This window comes from Nansenia antarctica (assembly GCF_963989245.1).
Source record: "Nansenia antarctica genome assembly, chromosome: 9".
Lineage (NCBI taxonomy): Eukaryota > Metazoa > Chordata > Actinopteri > Argentiniformes > Microstomatidae > Nansenia > Nansenia antarctica.
Window position 1 is genome coordinate 31352972 of NC_137679.1, and position 19401 is coordinate 31372372.

A 19401-nucleotide genomic window follows, 5' to 3' on the forward strand; every position below is an offset into this window, starting at 1 on the left:
ACGGAGGAGAGTTCATTACTGAGGAGCTCTCAGATCAGCTCTGTAATATCTCTTTTTTACCTAATTGAATTCTCCAGGAGAAATGCCTCTCAGCCTCAAATTTATCATATCCTGAAATTATGGGGGAGACTAGAAACATGAAAAACTGGACGTGCTCCGAACATTTAATACTCTCTCAAAGTCTCTCCCCGGCCTGACTAAGACTGCCGCTGCTTTTGCAAGAGTGAGAATATATATAACATAATACATAACACATAAGTACATAATATATACAGTATATAATATATATAAGTGAGAAATAGTGTGATCCGATTGTGGTCTGCTGGTTTTGAAGGTGAGCTTTGTGCAGCTTTAGCACCTGGAAGGTGAGGATGAACTCTAGCAGTTGTACAATCTCAACCCAGACATCTCAGCAAATATTTGTGTTGTCGTGTGAAATTAATCCACCTCATTTCACCTCATAATAACACATATTTCACCTGTGCATTTGAGATTGAGATTGAGAGATTGAGATTGAGATTGAGAGATAACGTTTATTGCCACTATGCATTACACATATAGGAATTTGCTTCGTCACCACAGCAAGTGCGTTTATACATTTGCGTTTAAGGGGTGCATTTGCACCCCTTAAAAATATACTTCACAAATGGACTTGGCTGCTGCTATAGTGCCGGTTATAATATAGAAAACTCTCATTTACCTCTCCTATTCTATTCTCAGAATTCTCAACGCTAAATGGCAGGCGTGCGTTTTCTTATTTCCTACAATGTCGAGTACTGTAAGCTTGACTGACAGCTCGAATGAACTCAGTTGATAGATCATGGCGCTAACAACACTTAGGTTGTGGGTTCGACCATATATATTGAAAAATGTATGTACTCACTGCAGTGTAAGTCGCTTTGGATAAAAGTGTCAGTTAAATGGCATATAGAGTATATTAATACTATATCCTGCCTTTCAAATCAAAGACATTCGGAGCGTGGTATAGGATGTGTAGGCCTTATGTTGTTAACAAAGCAGATTCACAGTCTATAGTATGAGTGGTTGCTTCTTGAGCCTGTGTGCGTCAGCAACCAGGAAACACAGAGTAGCACTATAGGGTGATGATTGAAATGTGTTTTCCCACAAGGTTCCATTTGCATTCCTAAGTAGCAGAAAAAACAATCTATTATCCCCTTTGGAAATCTACAGAGTACAACTGTATCCACTGTGCATGGCCAATGTACACGCACAGTGAATTGAGATACTTGCTCATATTTTATACATCCCACCTCCCCAGTCAAGTCATTCAGAGGAATAGTAGGATTTGTTATCATCAATACAGGGTTTCTTTCATACCTATATAATAAGCCCATAGAGTATCATACTTCTCCAAGTGACTGTATGGAATGTCAATCCAAGGTTAAGTTGATTTCAGTTCCATAGTGTATGGAAATATTAGTCCATAGTCAAATGTCAAAGTGTACACTGTACCTACAAAACCTCTTGATGTAATGACTTCATGATTGAACGTATAGAATCATAGCGATTAGGGACAGTTTGGGATAGCCTTGTTGAAAAGGAAGTGTATCTGTAAGACATAACTAACATCCATATTAGCTCAGTCATTATTAGTCCGACCAGATGGGAGGTCTTTTAAACATATTTTATATTGTGTGTTAAAGGTTTCTCAGATTTGCATGCTGTATGCCACTCCTGGCAGAATTCCAGAATGATATGACCACTTATTTAATTAAAATGTACTGCGCTATGCAGGACGAAATTTGAAGGAGAGTTGACATAAAAACGCTTATGACAGCAGAACACATGATTAATCTTGTTATATTTTTGTTTTGGTTGTGATTCGGAAAATTAGCCCTTAATCATCCAATTATGTTACCATATTCGATGAACCCTTAAAGCAAATATGGCAGCTTGACAAATGTCAAGGTCTCTGGAATGGTTAATTTACACGTTTAGAAGAACCTGTCATTTTTGTTCATGGAAATACCCCCCTTTTACCTTAAGGAACCTAGAATATTTAAATATCGATTAAGAATATAAATGGTTTCTTCCAGCCTGATATGTTGAGCAACACAAGATGTAATGTTTACAAGATACAATGTTTACAACTTTGCATGTTGCTATCGTTTATTGCTCCATGGCAAAATACACAGCTCTGACAACAACAACAACAACAACCCTTGTTTGTTGTTATTCTTTCAATAAAGCAAAATGGGGGTAATTAGAGAGAACATCTCTGGGCTTGAACGCCTGTGGAAAAGCCCATGCAGGCAGGCTCCAGAGCCGTCCATTCAGAGGCAGCGTGCCTAATATGATTAAGAGAACGCTACATGACGCAAAATAAAATTAAAAGCCTAGTTCACAACATGAGTACATGGCTGAAACATACCATCAGAGGTGGCTGGGCTTGCTGGCTGGCTGTCAAACCCATCAATACAACACACAGAAACACAACTATGAACACATTCTGGTTGTCATACCCTTCAACACAACGCACAGAAACATAACTAAGAACACATACTAGGGGTGTAACGGATCACCTAACTCACGGATCGTATCGTGTCATGGTTTTTGAGTCACAGATCGGATCATTTTTCGGATCAACACAAAACATAAAAATAAAAATAAAAAGCTTTTTCCTCGAATTCTGTAAAAACACCACTTTTACTGTGTAAAACCCAACAACATTCAAGATGTCAAAACTGGTATATATATATATATATATATATATATATATATATATATATATATGTGTGTGTGTATATATCTATATCTATATATATATATATATATATATATATATATATATACATAACATATTCTACACTGAAACATTAGGCTACATATTAAACAGAAACACACATTCAACTTAATGATGCAGTAGGAGAGAGGGAGGAGGCACCTGGTTGCAGCAGTGAATCACTGGGCTCTTTAAAGCAGACAAATAATCATGTTTTATGCCACTTTTAACTAAATAATAAAGTGAAACCTTACTTTAAGGGGAGGCTACCCCCACTAGACTTTGCCAATAGGCAAAAAAAGAAAGAAAATAGATATCACTATGAACACATTCCCAGTTTGTTATGTACATAAAAACTAAGAAAAAATGTATTGCAAGTTTTCTGAATGGTATTATTGTTTATGTTTATTATGCAAATTAGATGCTAATTGGACCCAAATCTCCAGGATCACTCACACCATCATATGTGTCAATTTTTTTATTTTATTTATTTATTTATGTTGACACATAAGAAAACAAACTTTGTACATGAAAGATTGTGTCTATGTCCTCGTATCAGCCCATACATCAGGAAATACTGTCCATAGTCATAAAAAATCTATTTTCGCCATGGTTTTGGTATAAAATGTACTATAAACAGGGCTATGAATGATATATCATCAAACTCTTGTGTGGAGAGAAGCAGAATATGGATAGGAAGAAATGTGGAAAGTTTGGTCTGTTTTGGTGCAAGGAAAATGGGCAACTCATATCCTAGTGTGTGGACAAACACATAAAAACCAATTTTCGGGAAAACAGACTCAAAGTTTTGTATTGTGAAATATGAAACATTTTTATTTGAAACTGCTATTCACAAACACAAAACCTAATCAAACCATTAGCAATAAACATCCTAAACACCTGACTGATAACTGAATAACATAAACTGAACAGAAATGCACACAGGCTACAAATAGTGGCTGTTATGGAATAGAAAGTGTCTCCCTCTCTCACAAACCTCTGGCACCACCATGTAATCAGCACACAGAACTACAGCCAGCCAGCCAGCCACACACACACACACACACACACACACACACACACACACACACACACACACACACACACACACACACACACACACACACACACACACACACACACACACACACACACACACACACACACACACTTGTGTCAAGCCTAGTTACAGAACCTGGTACTGGTGTGTGAGCACATCTGCCTCTCCTGTGTGTGAGAGAGGGACAGAACCTGGTACTGGCGCCGCAACCGAGTCGGGGCTCGGATATGTGTTCGGCGGGCCCGAGCCGATTCAGGAAATATTAGAACGGCGTCTGTGGCTCGTACGGTTCCGACGCAGCGGTACTTTGACCTGAAGTGCCTAGGCCGAGAAGCCTGAATTTGAGTTATTTTTAAATGCTTTTCGGTCAGCGCGGCCGTTCCGAGGCGCAGAGACGCACCGTTTTCGACGAGGTCATTCGTAAGGGGCTTGGCACCCGTACTCTGTCGAGTTTTTTCTGCTAGGCGCGACCGAAGATGTTCGACATTTGTGAAAACCAGACCTCTAGCTCACTCAGGAGGGGAGTTATGAATTCTGGCCACAGGAGGCCATACAATGGGCTAGAGACTTGAAATCACTTTTGGATGAAAGCTGGCATCCCAGTGATGGTGTGTGTTTTTTTCTGTTCCCCTGGCTACATAGGAAGTGTCCCAAAAGTGAGCCTAAAGTTCAGTAGGTCGCCAATGTTAAACGGCTGAGTGGAGAGGGGTAGTGAGTGACTAAATTGAGTGCTGTTTATTGATACATTGGGCTAGAGACTTGAAATCACGTTTGGCTGAAAGCTGGCATCCCAGTGATGGCGTGTGTTTTTTTCTGTTCCCCTGGCTACATAGGAAGTGTCCCAAAAGTGAGCCTAAAGTTCAGTAGGTCGCCAATGTTAAACGGCTGAGTGGAGAGGGGTAGTGAGTGACTAAATTGAGTGCTGTTTATTGATACATTGGGCTAGAGACTTGAAATCACTTTTGGCTGAAAGCTGGCATCCCATTGATGGCGTGTGTTTTTTTCTGTTCCCCTGGCTACATAGGAAGTGTCCCAAAAGTGAGCCTAAAGTTCAGTAGGTCGCCAATGTTAAACGGCTGAGTGGAGAGGCTAGTTACAAAGAGTCAAGCCTTCCGCGTCACATGGGACACGACAACCAATCACATTCGAGAATTTTCGCATCAACCAATAGAATCGCGTATTTTAAAAGAATGCAACCTATCTATTTTAGTGATTGGTTGCTGATACAAGGGGCGTTGTAAATTTTTGAAGCGGCCATTTTGAGCACAAGAAACACATCTTTCAAACAAGCCCAGGCTTGACGTATTTCAGACAGCAGCCGTTTCGGTAACGCTGTGCGTAAACTACTAACTTTTGGCGAATTTATGAGGATTTTACGGACGCATGCACCACAATCAAGTAAAATAAACAACCAAATTTGTTTTTGTCGACGTTTTATTGTCACTAATATGAAAGAAAACATGTTTAGGAGGCAAAAGAGCAACTCATCTCAAAATCGGGGAAAAATGGGAAATTGCGTTTTGACGGGGGGTAGCCTTGGTATGAAAAAATTGGCTACATTATCAGAAGTTGTCAAGCTGCCTTTTTCGTGCCTCCCGTAAACACACCTGGGTGATGACGCAGCAAATGTGTGGCCATGCACGTACGACTTTCTCGTTGCACAACGCTTAAACACCGTGACTTTTTTATCGACCACACTTCCAATGACACTGTCCGTCATTGTTATAATTGACAGAGAAGCCAAAGTGCTCCCATACATGGGATTTAAATGACGAGGGAGGCATTTCGAGTTCTTCTCTGTCGCCAACATTACCAGCACTCGCCATGATACACTTGGGCTGCGTTCGTAAATTTGCTCTGAGAGCGCCGGAGAGCACACTGGGTCCGACGTCATAAAGGGACCACGTAATTTGATTGGACAAGAGGCGTTCCATGAATGCTGATCATATTCCAGAGCGAATTTACGAACGCAGCCTTGTTGTTCTGTATTTTCTTTTCCATTATCAACCTATCATTGCGCTTTAGAGTAAAACAAAGCACGCAACTGTCGCGTCTATCTTTTCATGGCAACTCTACATTTGATTTACAAGGGATATTAACTAATATTAAGTAATATTATTACTTGGTTACATTTTGCAATTGATCCGCGGTACACATGCGTGCCAGACCGTGGGGGGCGATCCGTACGGATCACGGATTATCCGTGATCCGTTACACCCCTAACACATACCCACCTGGGCATACTGTAGGGGCGTGGCTTCACAGCAGAATAGATTTGATTGCTGATCATGGTGTTGGACATAGTGTTGGCCTTGGCTCAGTTGACTCGATTGAGAGTTGTGGGTATTTTCTGATTAGTGAGAATTGGATGGTATGATAGAGTGGTGTCCTGGGGGGTATTCCATCAACGTTGCTGAAGTAAAATCCAGGCTTATTCTGATAAATCTCACGCAGAGTTATCAAAAATAAGCCTGGATTTTCCTTTAGCGACTTTGATGGTATACCCCCCCCCCTGTAGCTATTTGGGGTATTTTGTGGTTGTTTGAGGTAAACTAGTAGGACCGGTAAGCTTGATATTCCTCTAATCTCTCTGTCGCAGAGTAAGAAGTATGTTTGGAGCCCCAACAGCAGGATCCCGAGGAGGATCATAGTCGGATGACTATGTTGGCAAATGTTCGGCTAATTATAGTCATTTCATTTTAGGCAGAAATGAGTGCTTAGTCATGTGCAGAGTGTAGATACATTTCAGAGCACGCACCGTTGCTTCTGCGTTTAGCCCTGCCAAATTTCTGCTCTCGATTGGATGGGTCTGGCTCCGAGGGTGATGCTCCGAGGCTGAGGTAGTTACACCACAAGCCCAATCTGTAGAGCACTGATATGGAACACACAAGCCGGCCTGGGGATGCTGGCTCTGCTACATTAGGAGATGCTCTTCGATGATTTGTTGCTTAATCACCAAATCTCAAAGCACCTTTCATCGGATGGAGGGAATGCATGGCTGAGTGGATTCCGTCCTGCGTTGTCGATGAAGAATTCTCAGTAGGCATAGCTGGACTCCAGGAAATACCATACGCTGACCTAGGAGTACTATAGAGGCATACAACCTAATAAAGCTGGAACTGTGCAGAGCTCCAATAATGTTATGTTCCAATATCCATTAAAAAAAGCGCTTAGTGATAAAACAGTCTTTGCCATCCTTCCATAAGCAGAGTGCGCTGTACAGTGCATTTTAATTGGAGTCGTGGTATACTAGAGTACTCTGGTGCTTTATTTGTTCAAACTGAACACAAACATCTAAATGTAGACATGTAGTCTAGAATTACAGCTCTGTCGTGCTGGAGCCTTTACAATGTTCTGGTTCAAATTAGTCTAGAGTGTATTAGAGAGGACAGTACTGTGTTGATTGGATAGTGTATGAGCAGTGCTCAAGGCTATAGGAAAAGCCCAGCGAACAATTACCAACCATTTGGCAAGTAAATTGGTCCATTGACCAGCTGGTCAATTAGTCAATTGGTGCATCAGTCCCCTAGAGGAGAGGTCTCAGTGAGACCTGCAGTGAGCTCAATCAATTGAAATTTCATTCAATTGCATTTTTCATTTCTCCTGGTATTGATCCTATGTCTTTTTGTTCTGAGTATTTTTCTCTCTCTATTTCAGCGTGGCTTCACTTTTTTTCCAGCCTTGAGCACAAGTGAATTTGTGCATTATCTTTAAGTGCTGAATCTATAGTTTTCTGAGGCAGGAATCATTTTTAATGTAGCAGTAATTTGGTAAATTGTGTGTGTCACTTTCATATCGATGTCATATTCCTCTCCTCGCAGTGTCTGCTGTTATTGCAATTGAGATGAATTGTCACAATTCACAATGTCCAATATTTCATACTTTTCTAAAATTGGGATTAGTTTAATGTGTATCAGGTCTTCTTTTTCTGGGGGATTTCTATAAAAGCGAACTTGACACGCAATAACTTGGATTTTCTTGCTTTGGGGCAGAGAAGTAATAATTTATGAGTAGAAATAATTTATCCATGTTGATGAGACAGTTTTGCACCCATAACATGTCAGGGTCGATGTAGATTTACACTCATGAGTTCTACATGCACGCTACACGCCTGCTCAAATCTGAATGAGAAGACTCTAATCCGGTTTGTTGTGCTGTGAATTCAACATGCTACCTGATTTCATGCAGTTGCTAGGAGAGAGGTCTCAAGGCTCATTTAATGATTATGAGTAACATTCCAGAGCAGATCACAAGTGACACAGAGCTTACGTGCTGAAATACATGTTTATACTGTATGGCAGTATTTTCAAAGGAAGATCTCCACTGAAGATGTTTTTTTGGTCCTAGGATTAGTCTTAATCCATTTTCAGGAAACCAACCATACAGTATAAACATCTATTTCCGCACCTTGAGCCCTAAGCTCTGTGCCACTTGTCACCTGCTGTCAAATGTTACTAATAATCATGAAACGAGCCTAGAGACCTCCCCCCCAGCAGCTGTCTGAAACCACGTAGCATGTTTGAATTCACAGCACAACAAACCGGATTAGACTCTTCTCATTCACATTTGAACAGACGTCCCGGGTGAGTTTGTATATTGAGGCAAGTGTTGGAGACCATTTTCTAAACCTGACACTAGCAACAGATGGAAAACAGCTATAATTTCATAGGCTCATGCATTAGAAAGGAAGCTGGTGCACCTGACTGTGATTGCATTTGCATAGAGGCCCACGACAACCGCAGTGTTGTTGTTGTTGTTGTTGTAGTCTTGTATGGTAAAATGGAGGCATCAGTGTAATACTTGATTCCAATTTACAGTTTCTGAATGCTTAATGCGCCTCATGATGACTTTGAGGAAGGGAGCATGGAAGGATGCGTTATTAAAGTGTTGGAACGAGGCCTGTTTTTATAGGGGTTACTTCTGAGTCACTAACATAGATTATTATAAGACGCTTTGGATAAAAGCGTCTGGTAAATGACTTACACACACACACACACACACACACACACACACACACACACACACACACACACAAAATGCATTGGTAGATGTCTAGTTCCAGCAAAACCGGCACAATGTGAGGTAGTTCCCGAAATCAGAAATCCTCAGATTTCTACCTCCGCCAGCTTCCCCTGTATCCCTACCACTTCCATCATGACTGATGACTCAATGCCTTTTTCATACATATCTGCCTGTGCTATATATACTAATATCAAACTACTTAACATTCACAAAGATAGAAGATGTAAAGTAAAATTGGTTGCCTGATTGATGTTAGGATGGTATTTCAATCTGGATTGTGCTCTACTGTAACTTTAAAATTCCTTTAACACTATCCCCTTATCGACACAAATCCTTTGACACACTGAGACTGGTTTCATACACCGGATGGTGGAATTAATCTCCAGCGTGTTAGGAAGCTCTACAGCATGATAGCACAACATCCCTCAACTCTTTAATGCTTGTACTGTGTATTGAGGAGCATTGCAGTGTTCCCAAGGTATAAAAACAGAGAGGGAGGGGAGGATGTAGATCAATGCCTGGCACGCACTCCAGAGACATTCTATTTTATTAAAGATTTTCATTAAGGCCAGAGGTAAGAGCATTGTAGATCATGGTAACAAAGTTGTAAATCATGGAGAGACAGTATTGGAAACAATAGGGAGAATCTGAGGAGATTACGGAAAAACAATTTGGAGGCCTTCAATGTTTGTGTAGAGAGTCTCTTGACAAGATTTAAAAACAGATTTACTGGTGTATCATTGCCTTGTGTCAAATGTATTCCTTTGTGGAGACTTAAGTGGAGACAATAATTCAGTCTTTTCCATAGATCCCACAGTATTTTCCTTTCTTTCTTCTTTATTTCGGATATTACTCCACATCATGTTTCCCTAAGAGGACACGTGTAATTTATTTCCCCTGTCTTCTTCTATCATCAATCAGTACTGTGTTGTTGTATGTTGTTACTCATCCCCTTTGGTAATCTCTCCTATTTCTATATGGAATCAGGTTGATTTGATCATGTAGTCTGTGTGTGTCCTCAAAGGGCATTATGAATAAAGGAAGAGAATACACAAGAAAACAGTGCCATTGGCAAAGGGATACAGTAGTAGACTGTATCAAGACAACTCTTCTTCCACAGTGTTTGTGTTGCTTTGCTTTCAAAATGGTCAAAATGGGGCACAAATCTTCCTATGAATACAGTCATGTACTGTATCATGTTATGTGCATAAACACGTGCACAGATCCTTTTCTCTGTATTCCATCGATGAGCTCCCGACACGAGGGCCTTGTTCCATGTGTGGGCAGTGGGCTGTGGTAACTACAGCGCTGTAGCCAGCCAGCCTCTGTTTCCCTCTTCTGGGAAATCAAGAGCCCACCGATGTTGTGTGAAACCAAAGGACTGCGAGGGAAAAACCGCCGCTCTTCCTAGCGAATCACATTTGCTGCTCTGCTAGCTGCTCTGGGGTTCATCATCCTCTCAGGATCAACTGTCCTCAATAACATTAATTCAAACGTTATAGCGTTGGACTTTGTGTGTGTGTGTGTGTGTGTGTGTGTGTGTGTGTGTGTGTGTGTGTGTGCGCTTGTTAGCCTAGCAAGGGTGGTGCATGGCTGTAAGGGAACATCACACACACCTCGAGGCTTGTGTGTGTAGTCATTTACTCAAGCTTGGGGTGATCTTCTTTCAACAGTGCCTCTGAGACTGGCTCATTGGAACCCCTCTCACATCTGCCCGGGATCTGTTGCTTTTACTTGGCAGATAACAGATTCCTTCTGAATAGACAATCAGCCTGGTGACATTTGGTGAATGTAAATTACTCTGTGTTTTGACATGGGCTAAAGAGATTGATTTGACATGTGATATTTGGGGGGATGAATGTGTTGCTGAATAGAGAGAAGCTAAGCTAAACCCATTACATGTTTGGCTTTTCAATCATATATTTTTTTTCATTCCTTTTCCGAAATGAAGCAGTCATCACGGCAGTCCTCAATTGAGTATCATTAAGCCAGTGGAAACAACTCTGAAGTTACCCAAAGCTATTTCAGTGCCATAAAACACGAATCGTTCGCAAAATTCTTATCTTGAAGCCAATTTGCAGGTACATGTACACTGTTGGAGGCTGGGTCTTTCATGTCGATGTCCCATGACAATTGAATTATATACCCCGCTGTGGGGCTCAGTGTGGGACTGATAGTCACTGCATAAGTAACTACATAAAGTTGTCTGCGTACTTCGGTACTATGTCCCACCCATTCCATTAAGTTCCAGAGGCCGTCTCCTGGGCAATTGAATCTATCAGAAGCCAACAGAGTATGCACTCTCAGAACTGTAAAATAATTGCAATTTAAATGAATATGGATTCAGAAACTTTTGAAAAGGGGCAATGCCCTGCTATTTATCTCCCTCTGTCTCTCTTTTCTCCCACAGATGAATAAAAATGACTAATTTATTATTCTCTTTTCCCCTTGATGCAGACACATAGAGAATTGGACGGGACTACAGACTCTGAAAGATGTGGATATGGAGCTGTATACTGGACTACAGAAGCTGTGAGTGTTGATACTAGGGCGCTGCTGGGGATGTATAGTTAGATTATTATATGGGTCATTCTACAGAAATTGCGTGCCTGGACAATAAACACACACTACATAGACAAAAGTATGTGGACACAATTATGGTCTGGGGCTGTTTTCATGGTTTGGGCTAGGCCCCTTAGTTCCAGGGCAGGGAAATCTTAATGCTACAGCATACAATGAGATTCTAGAGAATTGTATGCTTCCAACTTTGTGGCAACAGTTTGGAGAGAAGGCCCTTTTCAGTTTCAGCATGACAATGCCCCCGTGCACAAAGCCAGGTCCATTATGACATGGTTTGTTGAGTTTGGTGTGGAAGAACTTGACTGGCCTGCACACAGAGCTCCTGACCTCAACCCCATTCAACACATTTGGAATGAATTGGAACACCGACTGAAATCCCGGCAACCATGTTCTAGTGCAACCATGTTCTAGTGGAAAATCTTCCCGGAAGAGTGGAGGCTGTTATAGCAGCAAAGGGGGGATCAACTCCATATTAATGCCCATGGTTTTGGTATGAGGTGTTCAACAAGCACATGGGTGTGATGTTTGGGTGTCCACATACTTCTGTAGCCATGTAGTGTATTTAAAGGAGTTAAATGTCCAGACTTTTTATATTAAATTTAATCAAGTTTGTTCTGATTTGGCCCAAGTCAATAAACAGCATATTGATTGACCAATGTAATACACAACCAGTGTTTTTATACCACTTTCTATTGCATGCTGTATGTCCCCAGACATGGTTCCTAAAATTCATGTTGAAAAATAAAGCAATTTAATATGTTTGTTAAAATCTATAGAAAATTAATGTTTTATTTTTTGACATTTTAGGTAATGTTTTGAATTAGGGTTACGTTTCACTTGAATTAAAGAATTAGATAGATAAAGTCTGAAAATGTCAGTGTGGTTCCATTGTCAAATGGGGATGTTCTGGACACACATTAGGATGTTCTGGATTTCTAAATATTCATTTTTGAATCATCTGACAATAATGGATGGAAAATACCGCAAAAATATATATTTGGTCGCATCTTTAACAAATGACATCTTTTATGGTTCATACAAACAGGCCCACATACAGTAGATGTCCCAAAGGTAATTTATAAGCAAATACAACACAAGCACAGGTTCTAGACCTGTTATAACACCTTTTATACAGTAGTAAAGATTTTGTCTTTATAGTTTCTTGATTTTAGATTTTTTTTTTGGTTGAATGACCCATATACTGTACTTCACTAAACATACTTCACTGCATTGCACTCCCAGTGGTGGTGCAGCTCATGTGAACCAAGCACCACTGTAACCTGCTTTGCTGCTTATCTGTGTCGGCCATCATGCTGACTTCGACTGCTGCAGAGAGCTGGAGCCCAATCCCTGTCACTAGCACAGGGAGAAGGGTGAGGAGGCATTCAGCTAGCAGGAGAATTAGTGCATGAGTGTTGCACAAGACATCACGATTTAATGACGGGTATTTTATCAGAACGTGACAGAATCCCGGGGGCTAATTCTCTCAGGAGATGACAAGGTGTTAGCCTGGTAGAAAAGGGTAGAGAAAGGCGAGAAGGGGTGTGTGTTGCTGATCCCGACACAAGCTGGTCTTTAAACAAGCTTTTAATTCTCAGCCAGTCTTACACAAGCAGAACATTCCCTCTCGCTCTGCTTTGGCACTGATCAAATAATGCTAAAAAGAAGCGGGGAAAATTGAATTAGGGGCTCTCGTCTCAGCAATTTTTTCTCCCTCCTTTCTTAAAGCGACGCTACACTCTCTTCCACCTCTACTACCCACATGCTCTGCTCTCAGCTTTGCTCTCACCCCCCGCCCCCCGCCCTCCCCCCCCTCTGCGGAGAACATCCTTCCCCCCGCACCCTGAAGACAGAACTGGCCTCTTCCTCTCTCCTTGATCCCTCATCAGGGGGGCCAAGAGAAATATCCCTGACGCCACATTAGCATTTTTCTCATTACCATCTCCCCTCACCTGCTGCCTCGCATCGGGACACTCCCCCCCCCCCCAACCCCCCCCCCCTCCCCCCGCGCCTGGAGACAGAGACCACTCCTGGGTTTCCGTGGCGATGGCAGGGGCCGCGGAAGGTCGGTGCTGCGTGGCCTCACATGTCCACGACCAATCACCTGCCCCTATCTCTCCTCTTACAACCTGCTGAGCGGGGCTAGCCACATTTGAATATAAACACACATGGGGACGTGTGACGTGGCCATGGCGGTCTGTGCTAATGCTCTCTCTGTGGCTGTAGTCTGGGGGGTGGGGGGGGGGGGGCAGGCAGGCGACCAAGCTCACCGGGACGTCTAGCAGGTAGCCACCTCCCCTCTCTCACTGACTGTTCAGTGTCCAGGCATAAACACTTAAAGTTGTTAATTCAACTTATTCAACAAGGAGTTAGTCTACTATATTGCTAAATCACGTACCTTTTTACTCTTCATATTACTTAATCTCATCACAATGGTTACACGAGTGGATACTACTGTATATGCGGTCACAAATGATAATAACACCATTGGAATCTCATTTAACCACGTAGTTGTTTGACATGGAGCCAGACCTCTGTGTGGTTTAACACAGTGCGGTTGAACGCCCCTGTCGTTGTGTGGGCCGTCCCCTGGATGATAACCCTTTAATCAGACAGACAGAGAGCATATTAACTGTAATCAGTTTTTACATTGCATTGGCTAATGAAACGACAGAGGCCTCTGTAGAGATGTGATCAGAGCCTTAAAGGTAATTGGCACAGCTGAAGGAGCCGCACACTGTTTTATGATGCCTCCTGATGATGTCAGAGGCTGTGTTGGAAATCACTTTCTTCCGTACCGTCGACCGTAGTTGGCCTACAGTATTAGTGAGCGCGAGTGGTTGTCTAATATGATTAAAATACCCTGATGAAGAGAGTAGATAGCATTACTGTAGCTTAGCGCTCCTATTACCAACGTAAAGCTACAGTATTTAGCATATAGCCATTGTCTAATCAGAATGACTTTTCCCATTCAATAAGTAACACGTCCTACCTAGGACCATGGGTTAAGCTAAAGCGCATGAGAAAACATTACATATACTATTGCATTTGATGTTATTTATGTTTATTTGGTCAACACTGCTTATAATGTGTGTAATGTCTAACAACTGTGTGTTGATGTCTTTCAGAACAATTATGAACTGCAACCTGCGGTCGATCCAGGCACGGGCGTTTGCACAGAACCCTCATCTACGCTACATGTGAGTGAATACTTTCAAGTTTCAAGTTTTATTGTAACGTCACATTACGTTACATTAGTGGAAGAGAGTAAAATTCTTAGGCTTCGGTTTCTGACATTGCAGCACAAGACAATAAGGCAATAGGCATAATTCAAGATAAAAAAGTGACAATAGTACAGGACATAAGTGACAAATAAGACAGGATACAGTTAGCAGTACAACTAGTAATAAAATAGATAGTTCAAGTAGTAAAGTGGCTGTGAGGGTTTAGGTAGTCCGTATACATGGGGTGTGCTTGGGGATGACAGTCAATTGTCTTCAGTGGTTCATTGTGAAGACACCCTGTCATGTTTAACTGTAGAGACCTGTCCTGTCCTGTCCTGTCCTGTCCTGTCCTGTCCTGTCCTGTCCTGTCCTGTCCTGTCCTGTCCTGTCCTGTCCTGTCCTGTCGTCCTGTCGTCCTGTCCCGTCCTGTCCTTTCCTGTCGTCCTGTCCCGTTCCATCCCCTCCTCTCTTCTCCTCTCTCGTCCCCTCCTCTCACATCCCCTCCTCTCTTGTCCCCTCCTCTCACATCCCCTCCTCTCACGTCCCCTCCTCTCACGTCCCCTCCTCTCTTGTCCCCTCCTCTCACATCCCCTCCTCTCACATCCCCTCCTCTCACGTCCCCTCCTCTCACATCCCCTCCTCTCACATCCCCTCCTCTCACGTCCCCTCCTCTCACATCCCCTCCTCTCACATCCCCTCCTCTCACGTCCCCTCCTCTCACGTCCCCTCCTTTCACATCCCCTCCTCTCACGTCCTCTCCTCTCACGTCCCCTCCTCTCACGTCCCCTCCTCTCATGTCCCCTCCTCTCACGTCCCCTCCTCTCACGTCCCCTCCTCTCACGTCCCCTCCTCTCACGTCCCCTCCTCTCACGTCCCCTCCTCTCACGTCCCCTCCTCTCACATCCCCTCCTCTCACATCCCCTCCTCTCACGTCCCCTCCTCTCACGTCCCCTCCTCTCACGTCCCCTCCTCTCACGTCCCCTCCTCTCACGTCCCCTCCTCTCACATCCCCTCCTCTCACGTCCCCTCCTCTCACGTCCCCTCCTCTCACGTCCCCTCCTCTCACGTCCCCTCCTCTCACGTCCCCTCCTCTCACATCCCCTCCTCTCACGTCCCCTCCTCTCACGTCCCCTCCTCTCACGTCCCCTCCTCTCACGTCCCCTCCTCTCACATCCCCTCCTCTCACATCCCCTCCTCTCACGTCCCCTCCTCTCACGTCCCCTCCTCTCACGTCCCCTCCTCTCACATCCCCTCCTCTCACGTCCTCTCCTCTCACGTCCCCTCCTCTCACGTCCTCTCCTCTCACGTCCCCTCCTCTCACGTCCCCTCCTCTCACGTCCCCTCCTCTCCTGTGCCGCCCCATCCTGTCCCGTTCCATCCCCTCCTCTCCTCTCCCCTCCCCTCCGTTCTGTCCCGTCCTGTCCTGTCCCGTCCTGTCCTGTCCCATCCTGTCCTGTCCTCTCTCGTGTTGCACCTGGCTTATGATCTGTCACCTGCACCTCTATTAGGTGGATCCATAGAGGTTTGACAGTCGATGTATCTCTTAATGAATTACGCTAATAGAATTGGAAGACACGGGACACAATGGAAAATTAGAGGTAGTGATTATCCCTTTTACCACATCATAGGGTGAGTTATTACTTGCCATGGATAATTGTACCCCTCCCTCTCTGCCTCCTGTACTTTGGCTCTCAAGTAAAGTAACATGAAAATGCAGTTTCAATTTGAGCTGAATGATAGTGTACAATTTGTGTGAGGCAGAGTAGCTGGGAGAGATGGAAAAAGAGAGAGGTAATTTATTTGAGAAGGGATGATGTGCCACAATACGACAGGCTGTTATTCTCCAATTTTATGCGAGTCAACATAGTGAGGAACTGAATCACTGACTGTTACCTGAACAGACTCTGTGTACAATCTCACCTGTCCATCCGGCCCTGAGATGGGGAGGCTGGTCTCTTCTTTACTGAGGATGACAAAACTGAATATCGTGCGTGTGCGCAGGAACGTGTGTCAACATACAGTATGTGTGTGTGTTTGTGTGTGTGTCATCAACATCCAGTATGTCTGTGTGTCTGAGAGAGAGGTTGTGTGCGCGTCTGTGTGTGCGTGGTGTGTGGTGTGTGTGTGTGTGTGTGTGCGCATGTCAACATACAGTATGTCTGTGTGTCTGTTTGTGAATGAGAGAGAGAGGTTTTGTGTGTGTGTGTGTGTCAACATACAGTATGTCTGTGTGTCTGTTTGTGCATGAGAGAGAGATGTTTTGTGTGTGTGTGTGTGTGTGTGTGTCAACATACAGTATGTCTGTGTGTCTGTTCGTGCATCAGAGAGATGTTGTGTGTGCGTGTGTGTGTCAGGTCCGGGGGCGGCAGGTAGCCTACAGGTTAGTGAAGCATTATGACGGCTGCAATCGGTAGGTCGCTGGGTTAATACCCACCACAGGAGGGAGCCGGACGTAAGCTGGTGACTGAAGGGTTACTTTGTTTGTGTTGTACGTGTGCACGTGTGTGCGTGCGTTTACACGTGTATGTACTGTACACGTGTGTGAGTGTACTTGTATGCCAGTGGCTCTCCGAGGAGTGGGTGGCACTAGTGATATGACTGGCTGGCGGAGCTCATCAACATTTAATGAATGGGATAAAAGTCATTAAAGCGCTGCTTTCACTTGAGTCACAAATGGAGCAGATGGACATGCTAATTGTGGACTCATTAAATATGGGAATGGGTGTTCAGTGACAGAGATGATGATGGCGTATGTCTTCTTTGGGACCATGGGATTGTGTGTGTGTGTGGAGATTCTAGAGCCTCGGGTGTGAAATCAGAACATGGAATGTTCCGATCCCGGTTTCCACTCTGGAAGTGCTAAGGGAACCATTCAGTCATCATGGAGTATGATATTGTTTGGAGAAATCAGTTCCATTCATTTGGTAGTTGGTGTTCAGGGAGTGCTAGTATGATCAGGTGGCATATGTGGTCATATTGTGTTTTCTATAAGAACATGGAACACTTGGAACGCACCCTATTGAGATGAAAAATAAATTCTAATACTTCCGATAAATGTAATCCGTTCCTCAAGTCCTCGGGGGACAAACAAACAGCTTTACAATAATTACTTTGGACGGAAGACAAATCTTTATTTCATTGGTGAATTATTGATTGGAGTAAACAACAGTCTTTCAATCTGCTGTATTATAGCCTATTGGAAATCCATAGGCAGGCATAATTAAAACCAACACTCGCTCTGTTTATGAAAAAACATGCGACACCGCTGTTGTCTCACTCTCATCCCTTTCTCTGTTGTTCCTGGGTTTCAAAAGTCCAGGGGTGTATCGAAACCAAGCTCTCCCACGCCATCCAGCTCGGCTCCGCTGTCATGCATTCTTAAACGGCTGGTTCAAAGCACCTCCAGTATGGAAATTGATTTCCGAGAACAAAAAAGACCAAAAAGAAAAAGCTTCCTGGGGTTTCAACTCATTTGTTCCAACCAGACCTGGTGTTTTTGATGCTGAGGGGTCTGGCACCTGCACTCCTTTAATGTGCGTCGTGTGTCCTTGTGTGTGGCAAATTAAAGGTTATGGGTCTGTCTGGACGGCTAGACGACACATTTCCTTATTCCCATGTATGGAAGACGGAGAAACCCAATCAATCCTGAGGGACTGTTGTCAGTGGGGAGTTGGAAAGGTCAGTCCTTGAAGGGGAGATGGAAGTAGAAAGTCTCCCTCATTAAATCTTCCTGCCTACGTGATGTTCTAGTCTAAAATGTCACTTTCACACGGTTCCTCCCTGGCATGAGCCTGCCTTCCATTAGACCTGATTATTCTGTGTTTATTCAGATTGGCTCAAGTGGCCATTTCTCTATAGAAGGTGTCTGAGATGACTCCCCCCGACTCCTCTGACTCCTCCAGGAAATTAATTTGGAAATGTCTTAATTTGGACTCCAGGCTGACCCTCCTGGTTAGCAGAGAGGGTCCGAAAGTGACACTTAAGTAAAAAAAAAAAAAAAAGGGTGTAAATGCTTACTGACAGACAGGTAAACAACAGGCAGGGCGTTTTCTATACAGGTATAAAGAGGATGTCTAGCTACCTGCTGTGACACTGCACATGCAGGTATTTATCTGAACTTCTCTGTGAAGTCAACTCAGACTGGCCCTATTGTACATTCCAATTACGGTTGTCTGTATTCTGGAGACAGTTGGAACACAGCGTTAATGAGTCATACCTTGATCAGATTGGAGCTCCGTTACTGTTCCCTGTGCTCATTACCACAGTATGTCCTTGTGACTGCATTCATGATACTGCAGTCTTCTATCCTTTCAGTCAACCTTCAAATAAACCTTTCTGGAACGTACTCGGAAGTGCATCATAACATAAGTGTGTTTAGATAGTGTGCTAGGTAGCCGATGAATGTCAGTCGTTTTTATTGTCTACATGTTGTTGTTACGAGGGCATGATGATGGACAGGTCCCTCCCACGTAAGGCAACTGAGTCAAGTGTGTGTTTGCTGTACTCACTGTGTGTGCATGCGTGTGTGTGTGAGTGTGTGCGTGCGTGTGTGTAACGTCTCTGTACTGTGTGTTCTGTATGAGTCGTGATTGAACCACTATATTTCACACCACCACACTCAGTTGTTGTCCTCTGTGTTCTGCTCTGGCTGTGTGGGAGCTCTCAAATTGAAAGACAGTCTTCAGCGGTGGGTAAAGGTTGTTGAGTCCCGTCGGCAATCTTCTTGACGCACTCCCACAGCCCGGGCTACTTCTGCTGTGGCGAAGCCTGGT

The 19401-nt window shown here is 43.6% G+C and overlaps 1 protein-coding gene across 1 annotated transcript in view; it reads left to right on the forward strand.

Moving 5' to 3' along the window:
• ntrk3b (neurotrophic tyrosine kinase, receptor, type 3b) overlaps positions 1-19401 on the forward strand; it is a gene marked incomplete at its 3' end in the record, with an annotated part of 127726 nt that overhangs the window by 8361 nt on the left and 99964 nt on the right. The window contains exons 2-3 of the mRNA XM_080539054.1: positions 11283-11357; positions 14534-14605. Of these exons, the coding sequence (XP_080395180.1) occupies positions 11283-11357; positions 14534-14605 (147 nt within the window). The remainder of the gene's footprint in view (positions 1-11282; positions 11358-14533; positions 14606-19401) is intronic.